Source organism: Vanellus vanellus (genome assembly GCF_965231255.1).
Source record: "Vanellus vanellus genome assembly, contig: HAP1_SCAFFOLD_36, whole genome shotgun sequence".
In the NCBI taxonomy this organism is placed as follows: domain Eukaryota; kingdom Metazoa; phylum Chordata; class Aves; order Charadriiformes; family Charadriidae; genus Vanellus; species Vanellus vanellus.
Window position 1 is genome coordinate 1,951,532 of NW_028127470.1, and position 2,600 is coordinate 1,954,131.

A 2,600-nucleotide genomic window follows, 5' to 3' on the forward strand; every position below is an offset into this window, starting at 1 on the left:
ATGCCCAGCAGCAGCTCCATCACCCACTTCCTCCTCCTGGCATTCGCAGACACACAGGAGCTGCAGCTCTTGACCTTCTGGCTCTTCCTGGGCATCTACCTGGCTGCCCTCCTGGGAAACGGCCTCATCATCACCGCCATCGCCTGCGACCACCGCCTCCACACCCCCATGTACTTCTTCCTCCTCAACCTCTCTGTTTTTGACCTGGGCTCCATCTCCACCACTCTCACCAAAGCCATGGCCAATTCCCTCTGGAACACCAGGGTCATCTCCTACCAAGGATGTGCTGCACAAGTCTTTTTCTTTTTCATTTCAGCAGAGTTTTCCCTTCTCACTGTCATGTCCTACGACCGCTACGTTGCCATCTGCCACCCCCTGCACTACGGGACCCTCCTGGGCAGCAGAGCGTGTGTCCGCATGGCAGCAGCTGTCTGGGGCAGTGGGTTTCTCAATGCTGTGCTGCACACGGCCAATACATTTTCACTGCCCCTCTGCCAGGGCAATGCCCTGGACCAGTTCTTCTGTGAAATCCCCCACATCCTCAAGCTCTCCTGCTCAGATGCTTACCTGAGGGAGGCTGGCCTTATTGTTGTTAGTGCCTGTTTAGCATTTGGGTGTTTTGTTTTCATTCTCTTTTCCTATGCGCAGATCTTCAGGGCAGTGCTGAGGATCCCCTCGGAGCAGGGGCGGCACAAAGCCTTTTCCACGTGCCTCCCTCATCTGGCCGTGGTCTCCCTCTTTCTCAGCACTGGAATGTTTGCTTATCTGAAGCCCCCCTCCATCTCCTCCCAGTACGTGGAACTGGTGGTGTCATTTCTGTACTCAGTGGTACCGCCAGCAGTGAATCCCCTCATCTACAGCATGAGGAACCAGGAGCTCAAGGATGGCCTATGGAAACTGGCTCAATGGACGTTGTTCCACCAACAATAAACTCTCTCCCCTTCTCTGCATGTTTTCCAGACTTTATCTTAAGCCAGGTGTATTGATTTTTCCCTTGTGATAATGCCACTTACAGACCATTTTGTAGGTTTATACTACTTCTCTGGCTTTATAATGTTGTGTCTGACCCTTGCACAGTATTGGGTTAGACAAGCACTGTCCAACGGCAGCTCTGCAATAAAAGGGCATCTCCTGGGTGCAGTGCCCGAAGCCTGGACTCCAAAGTTACTCCCTACCAAATGTTGAAAGCATTTGTCTTAAAGCGTCTGTTCTCTTTGTGTTCTTCCTGTGTTTGGGGTTAAGCACACGGTTGGGTTCTATTGTACCAAGAGTTCTGTTTTTGCAGGCTCTCTGCTTGGTGTCCAGTGGCAGAAGGTGGTGCATGAGCTCCCAATTACATCCTCAGGCTGCGTCCTGTATGACAGGACGGATGGCAATGTACAGGTCTCTCTGGAAATGAATTTGGAGGGTCGGAAGAGGATGGGGACTGGCCAGGTGTCCTGAGCTGGGAGTGAATGGAGACGCAGAAAGCAAAACACCCTCAAAGGTGAAGTGCCTCAAAAGTAAAGCACTGTGTCAGGGTACCCACAAACAAGGACTCTGCAGTTCCATGGGAGTCAGCGGAGAGCCAGCAGGAAGAGGGAAGGGAGTCTGGAGAGATCATAGCTGTTAAGGGATGTTCAAGATCATCTAGTTGCAACCCCCGTGCCATGAGCAAGGACACCTCCCACTTGACCAATTTGCTCAAAGCCTCATCCAGCCTGGTCTTGAACACTTCCAGGGATGGGGCAGCCACAACTTTCCTGTGCCTCCAGTGCCATCCACCCTTCCAGTGCCTCACCACTCTGATAGTAAATATTTCTTCTTGAGATCTAATCTAAATCTGCCTTCTTCCAGTGTGACGCCATTACCCCTCGTCCTATCACTACATGCCCCCTTAAATAGTCCCTCTCCAGCTTTCTTGTAGGCGGCCTTCACACACTGGAAAGCTGCTATAATACGGGATAGGAGATACAGGAACTGCCTGAGGAAGCCCAGGGCAGTCGTGCTGTCCTGCAGAGTTGGTTCGGTCGGGGCAGAGAAGAGGTTATATGCTGTGGGGACTGAGCATCTTCTACAATACGAATGCAGAAGAGCCTGAGAGTGAGTGGCCTCTGTTTCCTTGTGCCGTCCCTGCAAGCACAAGCCGGGGGCTGATGGGAAGGCTGAGACCTCTCTCTGCCCCCCAAGCCCTGCTGTGCCCTTCAGAGAGACTGGGGCTGTGGTCGAACGCCCAGAGCTCTGCAGCCCCCTGCGGTGGGCAGTGCTGGGGGGCCAGTCCCAACTGGGCTGCTTTGCTGGGCTGGGCTGGAAAGAGCCCGGGAGAGGAAAATGCCAGTGTGGAGCTGAGCTGTGTGAGCGTGCAGGGTAGGGACAGCCAGCGGTCCCAGTCAGGGCTGACGGTGAAGGGAGCAAGGAAGAAAAAGCTCAAAAGAGAGGGGCCTGGCCTGTGCCATGTTTCCTGGACACCCCAGAGATCCTGCCCCAGGAAAATTATCCCAGACCAGTCCACACACCGGCCATTGCCATCTCTGACCGTACACCCTAGCCCTGACAAGGGACCTTTCTGCACAGTCACCTCTGTCCTCCCCCTGTGGCTCAGTGATACCCAGCTCCACGGC

The 2,600-nt window shown here is 54.0% G+C and overlaps 1 protein-coding gene across 1 annotated transcript; it reads left to right on the forward strand.

Moving 5' to 3' along the window:
- On the forward strand, positions 1 to 930 carry LOC309685247 (olfactory receptor 14I1-like; the record flags this gene model as incomplete). Its single annotated transcript, XM_082501050.1, has 1 exon — positions 1 to 930. One exon carries the CDS (start codon positions 1 to 3, stop codon positions 928 to 930), a length of 930 nt encoding a protein of 309 aa, XP_082357176.1.
- Positions 931 to 2,600: the final 1,670 nt, after the last annotated feature.